Source organism: Microcebus murinus, chromosome 2 (assembly GCF_040939455.1).
Source record: "Microcebus murinus isolate Inina chromosome 2, M.murinus_Inina_mat1.0, whole genome shotgun sequence".
Classification (NCBI taxonomy): domain Eukaryota; kingdom Metazoa; phylum Chordata; class Mammalia; order Primates; family Cheirogaleidae; genus Microcebus; species Microcebus murinus.
Window position 1 is genome coordinate 14,123,373 of NC_134105.1, and position 18,546 is coordinate 14,141,918.

The 18,546-nt window shown below is 37.4% G+C and overlaps 1 protein-coding gene across 1 annotated transcript in view; it reads right to left on the reverse strand.

Moving 5' to 3' along the window:
* The window catches only part of USP48 (ubiquitin specific peptidase 48), an 89,389-nt gene that overhangs the window by 31,976 nt on the left and 38,867 nt on the right, over positions 1–18,546 (reverse strand). Inside the window, exons 10-15 of the mRNA XM_012768697.3 lie at positions 13,365–13,544; positions 9,242–9,370; positions 8,400–8,549; positions 4,100–4,297; positions 2,995–3,109; positions 1,919–2,049 (exon numbers count right to left, since the gene is read on the reverse strand). Of these exons, the coding sequence (XP_012624151.2) occupies positions 1,919–2,049; positions 2,995–3,109; positions 4,100–4,297; positions 8,400–8,549; positions 9,242–9,370; positions 13,365–13,544 (903 nt within the window). The remainder of the gene's footprint in view (positions 1–1,918; positions 2,050–2,994; positions 3,110–4,099; positions 4,298–8,399; positions 8,550–9,241; positions 9,371–13,364; positions 13,545–18,546) is intronic.

The following is an 18,546-nucleotide window of genomic DNA, read 5'->3' on the forward strand; positions in this document are numbered from 1 at the left end:
CAAAAGAGTTGTATGCTTTGACAGGGAGACGGGGTCTTCCTCTTGCTCAGGCTGGTTTCTAACTCCTGACTTTGAGCAATTGGTCCACCTCGGCCTCCCAGAGTGCTAGGATTTACAAGTGTGAGCCACCATGCCCGGCCCAGCACAGAATATTTTAATCAAAAGTAAAAATACTTTTAAAATTTCAAAATGTTAAAAACCACCAGTCAAGGAACTTAAAACTAATAGTGACTGGTGTTTTTTCCTCAAAAAGTAAGGTGTTGTGGCCGGGCGTGGTGGCTCACGCTTGTAATCCTAGCTCTCTGGGAGGCCCAGGCGGGCGGATTGCTCGAGGTCAGGAGTTCAAAACCAGCCTGAACAAGAGCGAGACCCGTCTCTACTATAAAAATAAAAAGAAATTAATTGGCCAACTAATATATATATATATATATAAAATTAGCCGGGCATGGTGGCGCATGCCTGTAGTCCCAGCTACTCGGGAGGCTGAGGCAGAAGGATTGCTTGAGCCAGGAGATTGAGGTTGCTGTGAGCTAGGCTGACAGCATGGCACTCACTCTAGCCTAGGCAACAAAGCGAGACTCCGTCTCAAAAAAATAAATAAATAAATAAAATAAAAATAAATGTGATATAAAATGCTTGAAAGCGGCCGGGCACGGTGGCTCACGCCTGTAATCCTAGCTCTTGGGAGGCCGAGGCGGGCGGATTGCTCAAGGTCAGGAGTTCAAAACCAGCCTGAGCAAGAACGAGACCCTGTCTCTACTATAAACATAAAGAAATTAATTGGCCAACTGATATATATATATAAAAACAAAAATCAGCCGGGCATGGTGGCGCATGCCTGTAGTCCCAGCTACTCGGAAGGCTGAGGCAGGGGAATCGCTTGAGCCCAGGAGTTTGAGGTTGCTGTGAGCTAGGCTGACGCCATGGCACTCACTCTAGCCTGGACAACAAAGCGAGACTCTGTCTCAAAAAAAAAAAAAAAAAAAATGCTTGAATGCATAAAACAGAATATTTCACTAAAAAGGTTAAGAACAATAAAATAATATAAATATTCATGTATATAAATATTAATTTTTAAAAATAAGAAAAATTAGGCCAAGCACAGTTCACGCCTAAAAATCCCAACTTTGGGAGGCCGGGGTGGGAGGATTGCTTGAGGCCAGGAATTCAAGACCAGCCTGTCAATACAAAAAATTAAAAAAAAAAAATTAAGTTAAAATTAAAATATGAAAATTAAGTGAAGTAAAATAGCTTATGGATTGTTAATAATGGATCACTGCTTATGGGTAACTAATCTCTAAATTAGTAAATCTGTGCAAACCATTAGTCTCCATTTTAAATCTAAAAATAATTTCAGTGTCTTACTGGCTATAAAATTAAATTTATTACTTGATTCACAATAACATAATTTCCTATGTGAAAGCATAGCTTTGGATAACTCAGGATACTCAGAAGAATTTAGAAGCTAAAGGCTATAAAAGCTGCCTTCCCCCTCCTTGATGAAAAATGCACAAGTACAAGGTCATACGCTTGACGAAGACAGTCTTTATGGGTGGCAGATAATCTAAAACCAAAAGGTACTGAGCTTACAATATACTATGCAATTTGCAGTAGACTTAACCTTTCTTTAAACTCTTAGCTTAGAGCAGAATTGATATTAAATTTGCATGTGATTAACTGGAGAGAGCTGGAGCCCAAAGCAAGATAGGTATATAAAGGAAAATTCCACATGTGAGTTGTTTTGTCCTTGCTGAATTTTGATAGCTTAAAAATCTTTTATTTGCCCTGAGATCTTTTCCATAGCTTTCAGTTTAATAAAAGTGGTCTTCAAAATTACATGGATGGGTATTAAACCAATTTGGCTAAAAGTGGATGTTCAGAATCTCACAATGACTTACATACAGGTTTAAAACATCACCTTTATTTAAGGTGTTGCCATTCATTTTCCCGTTGCTTTGGTCTGCATCACCATCTTGCTCATCTAGCTGTTCGAGAGCTAGCTGGCGCCAACTCCGCAAAGAGGATTTCCCCACCCAAAATCCGTCGATGCTGTGGAACAGAGAGAATGTTAAATCTTACAATTAATGTTTCCTAATGTTCTCCTCCCTCCTTTCCTTGTGAAGGTCCCAACTACAATGAATTACAAACACTCAAAATCAGCTATAGTGCACATATTTTTTTTAAGGCTACTTTCTCATTTTGGCCCTTCTCATTTCTCACTTTAGAATTACAGGTATATAATATTATATTTTGTTTCCATTCTAAATCTAATCCTGCTTCTCCTACCCCTCATTTACGTCCATGCCAATCACACCAACCAAATGGTCACTTGCCTTCACTTGATTATTATTCACAATTACATACAGCAGTGCCTTTAGGTAGGCATCCAGACACTCACAAATACACATGTACATCCATGTCTACACATTTAGTGAACTAGATCAATCTTTGGGAAATAAAAAACTTAAATTGAACCCACACATAATGAATCTCTCTTTTAACTGTCTTCAACCGGTTCCTAGATCCAGAAGTGGGAACTCTATGGAATGGAGTTCAACGTATCCCAAGTACCCTGAAAGTTTCTGATAAGAAATGGTATGCAGGGGAGCATGCTTCACACACTTACTTCAGCCTCACTAAGGGGATATCCGCAGGCCTCCCTCCAGGATGTTTTTCCTTATTAACATAAGCTTTGTACTACTCCATACTAGAGCACAGGCTAACACTCTGCCTCAGTTTGGTCAGGCTTCTCACCCACATTTCTGCTTCTTCCTCTCTAGTGGATGGAATACAGTTGCAAAGGCTGTCTGAGTTTTCTTTTCTTCATCTTCGACACAGGGCAATCACTGCAAAATGTACTTTTGCTCTGGCTCTGCCATCTACTTCATCACCCTTCTAAAAATCCTAACTTCTTATTTTCAATGAATAATAATAAGCTGCTTGGTTATTACCTCTTTAAAATGTCTAATAAACAATGCACACTGTGCAACATACCCCTTTACCGTTGCTTTCAGTAGGTTATTAACAGTTTTATAATCTTCATTTAGCTGGTTCTTCAGACGTAACACACGACAACGCTCTACTACACATTCCTTGCACAGGGCTTTCACTAAAGGCAAGAAAGAATGAAGGGAGATATAGTTCATTCACACACAGACTTTCTGTTGGAATATGTTTCAGCACTTCACAAACACAGACAATGTCTAAATCAAAGTAAAAAAACTTGACAACATGCCGAATTGGTTTATATCCTAAATTATTTTGGTGATATGGATGCCAAGACAGTAATATTGTTATCTACATAAAGAAAAGTGATGAAGGGATGCTTCTTGAGGCCAGGAATTCAAGTTCAAGACCATCCTGGGCTACACAGCACACTGTTAGAAGTCCCTGAAGCACAGGCACAAAACTTGCCTGTGCTTATCAACCAGATAAGAATTTAAGTACCGGCCGGGCGCTGTGGCTCACGCCTGTAATCCTAGCTCTTGGGAGGCCGAGGCGGGCAGATTGCTCAAGGTCAGGAGTTCAAAACCAGCCTGAGCAAGAGCGAGACCCTGTCTCTACTATAAATAGAAAGAAATTAATTGGCCAACTGATATATATATAAAAAAAAAAAAAAAATTAGCCGGGCATGGTGGCGCATGCCTGTAGTCCCAGCTACCCGGGAGGCTGAGGCAGAAGGATCACTCGAGCCCAGGAGTTTGAGGTTGCTGTGAGCTAGGACGCCACGGCACTCACTCTAGCCTGGGCAACAAAGCGAGACTCTGTCTCAAAAAAAAAAAAAAAATAAATAAAAAAAAAAAGAATTTAAGTACCTTGAAGAGTATTATACAAACTAACTAAATACTGCCAGATGGTTCTTTCAAAAGGGTCCTATTTTGTCTGCTTTGAGAGGGGTAAAACAAACAAACAAAAACCAACCAACCTTCTATGAATAGCACCAGTTGCTTAATTTCTACTTTACTTAGAAAATCTTTTATGCAAAGCGTTAGGAACATTTGGTTTAGCACAGTTTGGGTCAAATTATCACAAGCCCTACTCAAAAAGACCATAAGATGAAGACTTAACACACTGCTCTTTTTTTAAGATCTCAAATTACCAGTTAGTCTTGGACCTCCTCCATATCTACTGTAGAAAATGTCAGCTGCATATTCAGATATTCTCTTCATAATTGAAATTTTATCTGGATGAAGCTTGTCGTGGGAACACAGGCAAGCATGATTATCAATAGGCTTGGTAGGTGTTGATTCATCCAACCACTTTTGCAGCCACTCAAGAGAGACAAACTCATAGGGCTCTAAGGAAGAAAGCATCAAAAAGGGTCTATGTATTTTTACAGTTTTTGACTAAGTGATACATTCATTTTCCTCAAAAGACAATGCAAACTCTGTCCAAAGTTAGCAGAAGCAGAAGAATCATTGTTTGGGAAAGATGTTTGATGAATATGACACAAAGCTCCATTTAACTACCACTCCTCTGAGTTCAAGGAACTGTGCAGTACAATACTGAGGCTGCACAGTGCCCTACAAGATCGGCTGGTATTATTAACCACATTCTACAAGAGGCATCCACAGAGAGCAGTGTCTTGCTTGATAGCACAGCAGAGCTTTGATCAGGACACCCGTGTTTGTTGACTACAAGTCATGCTCCACACTGGCTTGCAGCTCACACAACCTTGTTGCCTACTATGTTTTTTTGTAAGTTATTTTCATCAACACTTTTCACAAATATGTGATATACATCTGAAAATTAAAATGAGAAGCCAGACTGAGCTCAAAATTAAAAATTAACCTAGTCAGCTATAACCACACTTTATAAGCCCATTTCAATCATTGGACTTTTCTTCATCTAAGATGATACTGATGTAGATTTTAAAAAGATACTTAATTCCCCCACCCAAATCCATTCCATGATCTATTCATTACATTATGATTTATTTCAAGAAAGTAGCCTAATTTAAACAAGTTGCAGGATGAAGTACACTAGAAGTGAATTATCAATTTTGAAGTTGCAAAAATTAAAAGATAAAACCAAACACCTCAAAATGAGTTTTAATTGGGGAGAGGGAGTCCCAGAGTTCCTTAAAAGCCAAAATTAAAGATAAAGGGCCAGCTTTGATTACTTACAAAGATCTCCAGTGAGTCCCAGCATAAAACATAGAAGAAAACATACAGAGGTTGAATTTATATGTTTGTATTAATATACTCCTTCGGATGAGATCTGAGGGATAGACACTTCAATGCAAAGCCCATTTTGACCAATTTTATACTCCCCGGAGAGTTACACATCTAGAAAACTAACTCCCATTTTAATGTTAGCATAAAACATTTCAATTTTTACAAAAACAAAATTTGGCACTGCACATCATCATCTGAGAGCCTCTGACTAGTCAGCTCTAATGCGCTACAGAGGAAGAGCACAGGACTGCAAGTTGAGACAAAGGTCTAATCCAAGTTCTGCCACCAAGAAACTGAACTTGAGCAAGTCACTTAAACTCTCTATGCTTCAGGTCTTTTATTTGTAAAATGAAGGTAATAATACCTGCCTTCTACCTACCTCACAGGGATGTTGTTGAGTGTAAAAGATAAGATATGTGAAGCATTTTGAGCTTTTTGGAAGAAAAGAGATATAGAAAAGTTAATTATACATTCACATAATATATAAAAGAGGAGACCTTAAGATGCAGTATAGATAACATAGTTGTAGCATTTTACAACATATCATGGTATGGTTAATTACCTTTGAAATAACTCTCAATTTTATTTGCCATTTATCAAGTTTAATCTGCTAGGGATAGAGTACATTAGGTGTCTAACTGCAGATATTTGCTCCCTATCCAATAGCAAATAAAAAGTTTTAGCATATCTAATCTTTTCCCAAATATAGTCAGATAGTTTAAAATTTTTGGTAACCTTGAAGGCTATCAAAGGAAAAAAGAAAAAAAAAAAAAGCAACAGCACTGTATAAAGAGCAACATCTTGAGAATAATTCACTAGGTATTTTAGTTTCCCTGGCAGCTGGGGAGGGGTGAAGAAGAAGCAATACCTGCCATTATTGCCAACTGGAAGAATAAACATAAGAATCCTGACCCTTACAATGAAAGGAATCTAGGAAAACTAAAAATGCATTAAGCACTCCTAGCCAGGGGATAGATACAGGAATTCAAGGCCTAGGGTGACTGCTACCCTGATCCGTCCAGCAACAATGGGACTCAAAGGCAATTAGTTCAAGACATTTTTCAATCCCACAGGAAACTTGCAAGTGAAGCTTATTGTTTTGGTTTTTTAATAATTCAATATGAATTTAATGTAAGATACAAAGAGTAGAAAAACCATGTGTGATTTTATAGTAAGAAGAGGAAGGAAGAGAGCAGAGACTGGGCCCATAATTCTAATTTAACACCGTATTTACTATTAACTCAGCCAGATTTTCATTTTAGTGTGCTGTGGGAGCCAGGGAAGGAAGAGCAACTGTGGTCACAGAGGTCTTTCTCACTTTCCATTTTCAATCTCTATCATTACAAAGAGTTACATCAATCTCTGCCAAGAGCATCCCCGAGAACAGGGGTCTAGCACAAGTCTCACAGTTAAGCAGATTGTGCTAGAATCTGTGATTCGGTAAACTACCTAAGCATTTCCTTCCAAAGGCAAGCATAATCAATAACCAAATCGAAGTGAGGCTGCTACCTCGTTATCAAGTTGGAGATATCAGACTACATGGAATTTTAGCATTTGATAAACCAGGAAAGCAACTGTTAAAATATTTACCAAAGGGAAATACACATTTTGGTTCAAAATTATTTCTAATTTTTAAAAAAGTCCTGGATTTTGAAAACAACAAATTTTCTATTGGAGAGTTATAAAGTCTAGAACAATCACAGCATAAAATATATTTGAAACATACTACCTAGAGATAATGTAGGGATATTTCAATTTAAATTAAAAGGACCAAAGGATGTTCTCATGAGGCTTAGATTTTAGGGTAAGTGACCTTTTAAAAAATATGTTCACAAAGATAAGATTTAGAAAATGCATAACAAAAGACTTCCATTGCCAGCACAAAACCATGGTCATTAACTGAGATTTTATATCATCTTAAGAAAACATGGAATTTCCACTATGTAAATTTACTGCAAGTGGAAAAAAATTATAAAGCTAATAATTGGTAATAGTATAAATAACACAGAACATAAGTATAGGTTCTTATACACTGAATGAAAACAGCCATGGGAAGCACAGTGTTAACTCGACATATAACATCTTTGAACTACATAGTTCTAAGGAGTGGTTCAAAATAGAATTTCTCTTTAGACCCACAAGTCCCTTTCTCTTGTCCAGTGAATATAGGAAACTGTGAATAAAGTTCAGAAAATAGATTTCTAGGTCCCAATTCCTTTGAACAATGACCTATAAATTTAGAGAATCGAATCATGGGTTCATTTCCAAACCATTTCCAGTTAAACCAATGTCAGTCTAATTCTTTAGGATAATCTCAACCCTTCCACAGAGTTAAAGAAGCAAGTTACAAAGAAGGGTCAGAATCAAATTAAGATGCAGTTTTGAAAGAACTTTTGACATCTATTCTTACAAATTTAGTGATTGATATTCGTCTTTTGTTTAAAGTTATACCAGTAATGGAAAATTAAGATATTAAAAAGACAAAACCACAAGTGCAATTATGCTTGAGTATTTATTTTCTAAAGTTAGGATTAAATTGTTTCTCTTCTGTAAGCAGAAGTTAGGTTTGGGGAATTCATGTCTGCAAAATGACAAAGATAATTTATTACAAATGGCACTATCAGCCTTAATAAAGTTGGTTTCTTTTTTGAGACAGTAGGTAAACTTGAATAACATATTCAGTAATGGGATGAGTTGGATTACGTGGGATAATTCTAAGAAATCACAGGTCAGCACAAAGCTTTTCTACAGCTTTTATATTAAATTTTATATTTTATATTAAATTTCAAGTTCATCAAATAGTACCAAAAAATTATATTCATATAAAAGAATGCCTGTTAATACTGTTAGGGCATAAAGTATTCAAAGAAACAGAACAAGAAAGTTGCTCCCACTGTAATCCAATCAGATTTTTCTTTAGAAACAAGTTAAAATCTCACAAAATAGAAATATCTACAAAAATCATGAATGCAGAGTGCTGACCTATATCTCATAATTAATCAAGAGCCTCTCCTTTTTAAAAAGTATACAATAATGAAAATTATATGGAATGCTACACATCAAGGTATCACTCACTGGTTTACATAGCAATTTTAGAGATATATAAGCTGGCTTTAGTGAGTTATAAGAAAAGACAGGAGAAAGTTTGTTTATATACATTTGTGAACATAAAAAAACAAGGCACTTAATGGCAACAGTGCTGTCCCAAAATATCTTACAGACCAGCTCCAGCAGGTAACCTTTGGTACAGCTCCTTAACCTCTTCATGTTTTGCTTTTCCTTTATCCACACTTTGCTTACGCATCTCAGCCATTTCAATACACCACTCCTCAAATTTTGAATTATCCCGATCTACCAGCGCTTGAAGAAAGGCTATTCAAAACAGAAAGACAAACAAAAGCTTTATTCTGGTTTTCAAAAACAGAGAACCATGCAGATCACTAGATTATATTAAATACTGACTAAAACTTTGGTAGCAACTTCCTACTGTGGTCTCCCCATCTGTTAGAGACCTCCAACATGAAAGCAGAAATAAAACTGAAGACAGCCACTGGAATGATTCCACGATGATCCCCCCCCCCCCGTTCTCCATGACATCATCAGCCTCCCAGAACAATCAAAGGGCTCAAAAAACACCACTTCAAAATAGATGATGCCACAGAGCATAGAACAGTACTAAGTAAAATGACAAACACCAGCAGCAACTCTTCCTCTTTTTTTTAAGCTCCAGAAAGTATATAAACACTTGACTAAAATTCACAAGTGCTCTATAACTGAACAAAATAAAACCAAAATTACGCTTTAAATACATGTCTTGATTACTTTGTGATTTTTTAAAATTGCTTTTGCTTTTCTTTAAGGGAAGGTCAGTGGGCTGCTCTGAGGCTCCTTTATTTCAAAATCTCATTACTTTAAAGCAAATTTGTGATTAATGGTTACTCTTACCCATTTACCATATGGAAACAACCTATCATAATAAATAAAAGCAATCTGTTGCTTGTCACTAATCTTTGAGGATGGTATTCTAAAACATTTGCCCAATATAACCCTGGAAAATTGCTTACCTGGAACTTGAACAGTTGTGTTGGGCTTTTCTTGAGTTTGCAGTCTATAAACTAACATGTACGCATTGCGAGAGCAATGAGTTCCTTTGCCACACTTGGGTTTACGTGTTTGGGACTTAGAAGGTTCTGCTGAGGTAGAGAAATCAAAAGATGACTTAACTAGAATGCCTACAGTTTGCTCATTCTTGTGGGGTGGGGGCGGAGGTCACAGAAAACAATTTCCAAAATATGCACCCAAGATACTTTAACATGTATCCAAAACATTAAAAAGCCACACAAATTTAGTAGGCCCTTTATATTTTTGAATATTTAAAAAAAGTTCACTATCCGTCTCCCATGTAAAAAGAAAGTACTATTTTTTCTGAGAACCTGGAACCAAAAAAAACTACTACTGCTATGAGTTAGGTTTTTTTCTTTGGAGACAGAGTCTCACTTTGTTGCCCAGGCTAGATAGAGTGAGTGCCTTGGCGTCAGCCTAGCTCACAGTAATCTCAAACTCCTGGGCTCAAGCAATCCTCTTGCCTCAGCCTCCTGAGTAGCTGGGACTACAGGCATGCGCCACCATGCCCGGCTAATTTTTTCTATATATATTAGTTGGCCAATTAATTTCTATTTATAGTAGAGACGGGGTCTTGCTCTTGCTCAGGCTGGTTTCAAACTCCTGGCCTCGAGCAACCCACCCGTGGGCCTCCCAGAGTGCTAGGATTACAGGCATGAGCCACCGAGCCCAGCCCTATGAGTTACTTTTAATGTTAGTCTTAACTATACAAATTAACTTGGGCTGATGTAATTATGGAGGGGAACTTTAAATCTCTTGGTAACATTTTTATTCTTTATCTGAGTGCTTGGAACACAAGTACTTATTTAGTACTGTTTTTTAATATAAGAGTGCATACAAAATGTGTATGTACAGTTTGAAAAATAAAAAATTGGATGAGTAAATCATTTTAGTAAAGAGAAGCTCTTTAATTTAGTTAAATAACAAGAATAAACCCAGACTTAACCGCCTAAAGAAATAAAACAGCATATTTTGAAAAATGGAATAAAATGCTTACAAACAGAAAGATCAGTCACTAAACTCAATGAACTCGTAGCAAGTGGAAAACATTAATAGTTTGTGAGGCCAAGTGTATCACATGAAAGTGATATTCAAATTGTGTTTCAGTATCCCAGGGTTACTTCCCAAGGGGTAAGAGGTCATGAGCAGATCTGAGGAAATCCAATTACCAGATCCTAAATTCATTATATATTTTGCTAAAACTGATTTGCCTCAAAATAGATGTTCCAAGGTCGTTTCTACCTCTCCTTTCTCAATCATCTGTCTCCCACTTCACAAAAATAGATATATCCCCTCACCCAGTGACAAAAAAGGGTCTCATCCATTTCATTGAAAGACATAAAGATTTACTTTCTTTAATTGAATAAAATTTATAATTTATATTAATTTATAAATTAGTACAACTTATACTTTTATGAGTCTGATGAATTACATAGTAACATTCATAATTTCAAAAACAATACTCTATAATTTTTTCACTATTTGGAGGTTATGGTCACAAAAAACTTAGCATATTCCATTAGGATAGAATTCTGAAGGGAAGTGTTAGAAAGTCCTACTCAAAAAAGAATTGTTCATGTATCTCTGAAAAGGATGATAGTGGGTATCAAATCTCTATGGTATTTAATTTCACTTGGACAGTCTTTTAAAGAGTGATGTTGCAGTTCAAGTTTCAACATTTATAAATTTGTCATAAAATACATTATTTGGAGCTACTTAAATTTATGATGAAATATGTCAGATTTGAACATGTAGAAAGAAACACAAAAGTTGTTCAGCATTCTTATAGCTAATACATGAGCAAAAAGGTTTGAAGACCATTGTACCCTCACAGGAAATTAAAATAATCATAAGCCATGTTCAGGGAAGATGGAATTACTCATTCATTTCCAACTGAAGAGTATTCAAGATTTAAAATGTTCATTATTTTATATATGATAGAATATAAAATGATTCATAAAAGTTCAGGATAGAGGCCAGGCGTGGTGGCTCAGGCCTGTAATCCTAGCACTCTGGGAGGCCGAGGCGGGCGGATTGCTAGAGATCAGGAGTTCAAAACCAGCCTGAGCGAAACCCTGTCTCTACTAAAAATAGAAAGAAATTAATTGACCAACTAAAAATATGTATACAAAAAATTAGCCAGGCATGGTGGCGCATGCCTGTAGTCCCAGCTACTCGGGAGGCTGAGGCAGTAGGATCACTTGAGCCCAGGAGTTTGAGGTTGCTGTGAGCTAGGCTGATGCCATGGCACTCACTCTAGCCTGGGCAACAAAGTGAGACTGTCTCAAAAAAAAAAAAAAAAAACAACAACAATAATAACAAAAAAGTTCAGGATAAAATATAGCAATGAATGTCTAATAGAATTTAATAAACAAATATTTTCTATTTTGATGTAAAAAACAAATGAAAGTTATGATACATATTATATAATAATGAGTTATTAAAACATTGTGATGGGATACTGATGGACATGAAGTCTCTTTTTCTTGAACTGTTTTAAAATTTAGGACTACCAATAAATATATAGAGGATAGACAAGACAACCTTAACAACGCTTTTCATCCTACAATTCTCTGACTAAAATGAACATAGATCAAATAAACCTCAGTAAAGAACAAATAGTCTACAGCCACACTACCCAGAATGTGCCCGATCTCTTCTAATCTCAGAAGCTATGCAGGGTTGGGCCTAGTTAATACTTGGGTGGGAGAAGAGTCAAATAAAACCAAGACATAATTATTCACAATTTAAAGCTACATCTTAACTTTGTTCCCAGTAAGAATACCACAATAAAAACATACACTGTATAAACAAATGTTAAGAATTTGAGTTAATACTTAGGAAAACTCGGAGCAAGACTGTTTAGTCTGTAAACATGTAAATGTGATTTAAAAATAGAAAATACTTCTCCAAACTGTAAGAATGTAGCTGCTACATGAGTATCTGCAGAGATGACCCATATGCCCCAACAGCCAACCCCAACTGCCATGCTCCTCTCTGTTGGACACCTTGGAGAAGTGGCTCTGACCCACTGAGCAAGAACAGTGGCAGGAGATGCACACCTACTCCTTTTCCTCTTCTCCTATTCAGAGGACATAGTCTGAACCTCACTCAAAATGACAGACACGGAAGATAGTGATAAACAGCTTAGACGAGATAGTTCAACTGGAGGAACTATCTACTACTTTGGAAGATAAATGAGTACTTGGGCCCAACAACTAAGGTGATAAGAGGTACATACTAGGATACTATTTCAAGATGTCCTATTTATGCCAGACCTCACCGGGCAGCTCATTCCCCACAGAGGCACTACCTCACATTCCAGGAATATGGTGAGATACTTATAGGGAGGAGGAGCAAAGTTCCTCTGCTAGAGTTAGTTCCCAAAAATAAATTTCCTGACCCAAGGAAAAGGACTACAAATCCCACCGCATTAAACCTACTATTCATCATTTTTAGCTTAATACCTACCATACCCCCCGCCCCCTGAAATAAACCTTTTAATTGAAAACTAATTTTTTGCCTTCAGGCTTTACTGAAAGCTCGACATTATGAAAACCATCTCTGGAGCAAAATAATTTAAAAAATTTTAAACTAAATTTTCAAAAAGTAGGCATTGGCTGGGCACAATGGCTCATGTCAATAATCCCAGGGTTTTGGGAAGTCAACGAGCGAGTTCAATTGAGGCTGGGAGTTCCAGACTAGCCTGAGCAACACAGCAAGACTCTCTCTCTACCAAAAATAAAAGAAATTAATCAGGTGTGTGGCGTGCCATGTAGTCCCAGCTACTCAGGAGTCTAAGGTGAAAAGATCGCTTGAGCCCAGGAGTTCAAGGTTACTATAAGCTGTGATATGATCGCATTCCAGCCTGGGTGACAGAGTTGAGAGTCTGTCTCTTTTTAAAACAAAATAGCAGGCACTGCTAATGAAAGATGTTCAGTGTGTTTAAGAAATGTAAATATCCTTGATAGTCCATAACAATCTTGGGCCATAATAGTTTATCACAAATATTTCTGGGAGAAAAATTTATATTTTAAAAGGGCACTCACAACTTAAAGGTTTTACCTAGATCTTCCTCAATCCCTAGTTGCAATTTCTTCCCCTCCATCTTTTCTATGTCTTCATCATTAAACTTATACCATTCACCAGACTGTGGATCTTTCACATGGGCGATGTAGTGGCCAGAGTAAGCACTCACTCCCCTGTGTATGAGGACCGCACTGAGTTCATACACATAGGACCCACCTGCAAGAGGAGAAAGGGAGAAAGTAACAGAAACTTTGGATAACAATATTTCTTTTTATATCTTGAGCCTCAATTGTAGTTACTATCATTCTTTATATATATATATATATATATATATATGGTAACAGAACTCAGAACATGGCACCTAAAATAAAAACTATTTAGTCTTAAAAAATAACATAGTATAATCCTAGCACTCTGGGAGGCCGAGGCGGGCGGATTGCTCGAGGTTGGGAGTTCGAAACCATCCTGAGCGAGACCCTGTCTCTACTAAAAATAGAAAGAAATTAATTGACCAACTAAAAATATATATACAAAAAATTAGCCGGGCATGGTGGTGCATGCCTGTAGTCCCAGCTACTTGGGAGGCTGAGGCAGGAAGATCGCTTGAGCCCAGGAGTTTGAGGTTGCTGTGAGCTAGGCTGACGCCACGGCACTCACTCTAGCCAGGGCAACAAAAGTGAGACTCTGTCTCAAAAAAAAAAAAAAAAAAATAACGTAGCAGACATTCCCTTAAGCAGCATACTGCATTAACTCTCCATTCCTTCTACAAATATGCTGGTGAAAAATTATGGCATTCTGGGCACTCAGGGTTGGTAAGCTACGCTGTAGCATATTGTGCCCTTCCATGCAAACTAGCTGAGCCAAGTGCTTACCAAGAATCAGCTGTTCATATTCTCCAATGTACTACAAAAAATTAAAAGCTACACAAATCCAGTAAAAGCATAAAATGAAAAAGCTATTGTTTGTAGAAAAAAGATAAATGTTTAAGAAAAAATTGAGCCAAGTCATTAAAAAATTTGTTTTCAAAATAGTTGTAGGCATTGGTCAAAGGGTACAAACTTTCAGTTACTACGATGAAGCCTGAGGCCGGGCATGGTGGCTCATGCCTATAATCCTAGCACTCTGGGAGGACGAGGCAGGCGGATCACTTGAGGTCACGAGTTCGAAACCAGCCTGAGCGAGACCCCTTCTCTTACCAAAAATAGAAATAAATTAATTGATCAACTAAAAATATATATTAAAAAAATTAGCCAGGCATGATGGCGCATGCCTGTAGTCCCAGCTACTCGGGAGGCTGAGGCAGTTAGGATGGCTTGAGCCCAGGTGATTAAGGTTGCTGTGAGCTAGGCTGATGCCACGGTCCTCATTCTAGCCTGGGCAACAAAGTGAGACTCTGTCTCAAAAAAAAAGATGAAGCCTGGGCAACATACAAGACTCTGTGTCTACAGAAAAAAAAAAAAAAGTGGTATATACCTATATGCCAGTTACTCAGGAGGCTGAGGCAGGAGGATCCCTTGAGCCCAGGAATTCTAGGCTGTAGTGAGCTATGACTACACCACTGCACTCCAGCCTAGGCAACAGAGCAACGCCGTATTTCAAAAAAAATTAAAATATATATGTATTGAATAATTTCTGCATATTACCATGCTAATGTACAGAATGGTAAGATGGATGACATGTGAATTTATGACCATAGTAATCATTTCACAATATATACCGTGTTCCCCCGAAAATAAGACAGGGTCTTATATTTATTTTTCCTCAAGAAGACACCCTAGGGCTTATTTTCAGGGGATGTGTTATTTTCCCCTCAAAGCCTAAGCATGCAGCATGCACAGGATGGCCGGGACCTGACAAGGGGAGCCAGCCTTGTTCATGGGGCTGCCTGCACCTTTCTGGTCACCTCTGGGAGTAGCTGTCACGATGGGGCAGATGATGGGGCAGATGATAAGCGCTGCTTGTCTTCTTTACCGCTCCACAATGAAATACATGGGTAGTGCAGATACGCTGCATAGCCACGCCCATCACTAGGTCTTATTTTCGGGGTAGGTCTTATATTGCACAAATGCTTTAGAAACCCTGCTAGGGCTTATTTTATGGGTAGGTCTTATTTTCGGGGAAACACGGTAGGCATCATCACATTATATACCTTAAGATCAAGCAATTTTGTCAATTATACAATAAAGCTAGAAAAAAATAAAAATAGGTGAAGGCAAGACAACTGAAAATATAGGGGAGAAAACATTAAAAATCTAGAATGATGCTGCACTAAGATTTCTTCATAAGTATTTTAAGTTCTTAAGTCATTTTAAATAAACAAAACCTACAAATCACAGCCTGTATATTATACATGTGGTTTATCGAAGGCATTACACATACATAAAAATATTGGCAATAAATGAACATTTACATTTTAAGATAACATCTTGTAAAGATCCTAACCTTCAACAAATGATAGGAGGGAAATGTGTTGAAAAAGATCTCTTGTACTACACATTTTATTACTAAAAATTAGAAAACAGGCCAGGTGTTGTGGCTAACACTTGTAATCCCAGCGCTTTGAGGGGCTAAGGTGGGAGGATCACTTGAGGCCAGAATACTAGCCTCGACAACAAAGCAAGATCTTATTTCTACAAAGACAAAAAATTTAAAATGAGCTGGGCACGGTGGTATGTGCCTGTAGTCCCAGCTACCCAGGATGCTGACGCAGGGGGATTGCTTTAGTCCATGAGTTCAGGGCTGCAGTGAGTTATGATTGTGCCACTGCACTTCAGCCTGAGTGACAAAGCGAGATTCTGTCTCAACAACAACAAAATTAGAAAATAAAATAAAAAAGTCATTAATAAACCCACATAACCACTATTAATACTGAAACCTACATTTTTTCTAACAAACTTATCATTAACATCTTTCCATAGAGCAGTTGACTAAAAGAACAAAGTCTCTGTATTTTTGTGGCATAGTGGGGGAAACAGTAATACAGATTAATGCCTGGACAAAAATCCACTCAACTCACCCCAGCTGAAAGTAGTTAAAATACTGAGTAAGATAAAAATATTTTTAAATATTTTAAATATATATTGATTCGCTGGCAAGAAAAGAATTCTCAGAAGCCAAACAGCATGAAGGCAGGAAGCTAAGGGGGTAAGGATAACAAAGTTTTCTTCTGAGAGCATCAGGTGAGCCCTCATGAACTTAAAATCTGTTTCTTCACATCTCAAGAAGCTTGTAGGACTAGAGACAAAAAAGCTAAGGCCCATAAAAGGTGAGGAGTCTAACAGGGGAATCCTATCATGAAACTATCATTCTCTTTTTCAATAGACAAATAATATTTGTATATATTCATGGAGCACAATGTGATGTTTGGTGTGTTTACATTGTGGAATGATTAAATCAAGCCAATTACTATATCCATTCCCTCACATACATATCTTTTTTTGTGGTGAGAACACTTTTAGCCATTTTGAAATAAACAATGTATTATTAACTATAGTCACCATGCTGTGAAGCAGATCCCCAAAACTTATTCCTCCTATCTGAAAGTTTGCGCCCTTTAAATGTCATCTTCCCATCCCTCATCCCCTCCGACCTCATCCCGGCCCCCCAGCCTCCGGTAACCACCATTCTACTCTCTACTTCTACGTGTCTGACTTTTTTAGATTTCACATATACTTAAGTTTATGCAGTATCTGTCTTTCTGCCTTATTTTACTTAGCAAAATGTCCTCCCAGTTCACCCATATTGTTAGAAATGACAAAATGTCCCTCTTTTTCAAGGCTGAATAATATTTCCATGTGTGCATATGTCACATTTTCTTTGAAACTAGGGTTCTTCAGTTTAAGAGATTAAAGAAATAAACCTGCCCTTCCCAGGAGACAGCATGGGGAAATTATTTGCCTTATACTTACTTTGGTACTTGGGGGATAAGAAAAAAACACATCTCCATTGTGAGTTCATAAGAAGCTAGCCCCATGAAGGTTTCTCCACCATGAATTCACACTACCTAGAAAGTCAGAAAAACCTCAAGCTGAGAGTTCTATTTGATGTGGTCCTGAAATGACCAACAGCTCCAAGGAATGAGTTCAGTCAAAATACACACAACACATACACACACACACACACCCCTATCCCATAACACAAAAGGATACTAGAACTGAGAGGCAACACATAACAGCAAAACCAAACTCATGAAGGTTTTCACCTCACCTACTAGAAATAGCAAATAAATAAAATTTTAAGTATATTTAAAGAAATAAATGATGGGATTAAAAAAGGAATATTATAGAAAATGAATATCAGATTATAAGAAAATGGAACTTCTAGAAATGAAAATTACAGTAACTGACAGTCAAAACTCTATAGAAAGGGTTCTGTACCTCATGTCAGGTTCACCTGAACAGAGCAGAAGGCAGTGCTGAAGAATGCAGGGCAGAGCAACAAAGAGTCAGGAGACATGGAAGGTACAGTGAGAAAATCTAACACACATCTACCTGGAATTCCAGAAGGAAAAGGGAAAGAATAGAGAAGGGAAAATTTTGTAAGAGATAACTGTTGGGAAATTTTCAGATACCCTAGGTAAGGAGAATAAATAAATTAAAAATCTACTGCAATCAACTTCTTAACAGCAACAATGGATGCCCCAAGACAACAGAACGATATCTTCAATGCACTGAATAAAAATAACTACCCATACTTAGAGAAAATGAATTTCAGAACAAGGAGAAAACAGACACTTTCAGACAATGGTATATGAAAGGAATCTTTTGCCAACAGACCTTTACTAAAGGGATTTTATAAGCAGTAATTTAATATTTTAGTAGGGATTCCAGATGGAAGGTCTAGAATGCAAAAAGGAATGATAAACAAAGGAGGTAGTTAAGCAAACAAAAATCTTATGCATAAGGTGTCCTACAAGTTTTTTTTTAAAGAGGTAGAACTAAAATACACATGAAAATAATTTAGGAGACTAATTTATTAATGTTTTGGGGTCCCTGTATTATTTTTAGTGGGTAAAGATTTTAACTGTAGAGAATGCATGCTATAATTTCTAAGTTAATTCCTAGTGTCAGCTGGTCCAGGCTATCTCTGCCCTAAGGGCAATTCCACACTTTTAGGGATTACCTGGAATCACCCTGCCTGTTCTTTCTACTACACTGCACTTTCCCAGTTCCTTCATGGTGAAGGTGAACCAGAAACAGCCTGTCTATCTCCCTGACCT